This window comes from Halyomorpha halys, unplaced genomic scaffold, assembly GCF_000696795.3.
Source record: "Halyomorpha halys isolate HHAL.00 unplaced genomic scaffold, Hhal_1.1 Scaffold40.1, whole genome shotgun sequence".
In the NCBI taxonomy this organism is placed as follows: Eukaryota; Metazoa; Arthropoda; class Insecta; order Hemiptera; family Pentatomidae; genus Halyomorpha; species Halyomorpha halys.
Genome location: NW_027106400.1, coordinates 1,785,784 through 1,787,535, shown reverse-complemented (window position 1 = coordinate 1,787,535; position 1,752 = coordinate 1,785,784). Strand labels below are relative to the sequence as shown.

General features: G+C 35.1%; 1 protein-coding gene across 1 annotated transcript in view; it reads right to left on the bottom strand.

The window, feature by feature from the left end:
• Positions 1-1,752, bottom strand: part of LOC106687710 (uncharacterized) — a 35,504-nt gene that overhangs the window by 17,308 nt on the left and 16,444 nt on the right. The window contains exon 2 of the mRNA XM_067044743.1: positions 820-1,004. Within this exon, the coding sequence (XP_066900844.1) occupies positions 820-1,004 (185 nt within the window). The remainder of the gene's footprint in view (positions 1-819; positions 1,005-1,752) is intronic.

The window sequence follows — 1,752 nt, the reverse complement described above, 5'->3', positions numbered from 1 at the left end:
TATATATATATACACATTAGCTGACTAAGCCGAGAGGCTAATGCTTGGTACTAAACTGCTAAACAGTAGCAGTGCTTAGGATGCGGTTTGGTCAAGTCGGTACTAATATATATCACGAGAAGGGACCATCAACCTGTCTCTCTCTAATTCATGAAGCCTGTCCGCTCTGGGATTGCTGGTAGCCCTCAGGGATGTCACGCCACATTTCATACAGCGCCATCTGAAATGTTTATAGGGATAACATCTCCTTCAGAACGGATTTCGGAGTACAATAGCGGTATTTAATGAAGCAATGAATACATCACAGCATAAAGAAAAACAAAAATATAATAAATATTGGCTGTCAATTTAATGAAGAAATTTATTTACAATAAGAATCAAAATCAATTTAATAATACTTAATATATATAACTATATTATTGTAAATAATGCTTACAATAAGAAGCAGTCAGTCGAAAGTCAATCAGTAGACAGTCAATATTGATATTGCAGACCACCAATTATCAGATGGAAAATTTGATAAATTTTTTTTTTATATTTCATCAAAGTGATCTGGTCATTTAATCATTAGTAAGAAAAGTATAAGAAACTCATTAATTTCTAAGATAACAATTTTATCTAACAATATAATCGAACATTGACGCCATCTTACATTTGCAGAATATCCTGACACTCTCCAATTTGAATTATAGTGTTTCTTATTCGAGTGAAGAAGCTCAATTTGATCTATTTCTGCATACAACAATAGGATTAATTTCGAAATATTTTTTTGTTTTTGACTTAAATTTCCATGAAGATAAAACTGTAAACTCAACTCACTTGTCCAGTATCCTCTCCAGCTTGGAATAGACGACGCTCCGTTCCGTCCTGGATTGTACATGCGGCGGGCTGACTCCGAGGGTGGTGCTATTGTATGGAAGATCGTAGGACACTGCCACAGCAACAGCCTCCGAGAATATATCTTCGTCGGGGGTGATAGCCTTGATCGTCATGCAGAAAGCAAACTGAAAATTATTACATTTTACATATTATTTATATGTTATATAAAAATATATAATATAATAAAAAGTATCGAAAATTTATAATATTATATAAGTATAATAAACTATAATTATATCAATAATATAATATTGATATATTAAAATGTAATTATTGTTTCGGGAACCGAAAGTCTGAATTGCGGGGCTTCTATAATGTAGGCACTACTAGCACCTCATGTGGCAAACAGCAAAAGCTTACTACCTCTAGCCCCCTCTGTGGGGAGAAGAAGAAAATTGTTCATGAGAGAGCCATCTTCTTTTTCTACAGGCAATCTTTTTTTTCTTCACTCTTATTCAGTGAAAATAAAATAAATGAGTAGAGACATTCTGGAGTGACTTCCAGCAACAGAGGGGAGAGAAATCAAGGAATGCGGAGAGGAAAACCCCTACACTATCTGAAACTTATCCAATAGATTTTTCTTTTCAGTTAATTATGACTAGTTTGGATTTAGTGTTCTGTTCTCATTCTACCATACAACAGAGTCATCGAGTGGTTGATGTCATATCTTCCACATTGGAGCAGTATGTACTGCACTGCTGTCTTCCTCGATGTTGAACTAGCTTTTGATCGAGTCTGGCATCCAGGTCTGCTCTATAAACTTCGTCAATTCCTACCACCAACATATTTCCTTATAATCCGCTCCTACCTCACTGATAGAACCTTTAAAGTAAATCATAACCTAGCCTACTCATCTCTCTTTTCTCAGTCCGC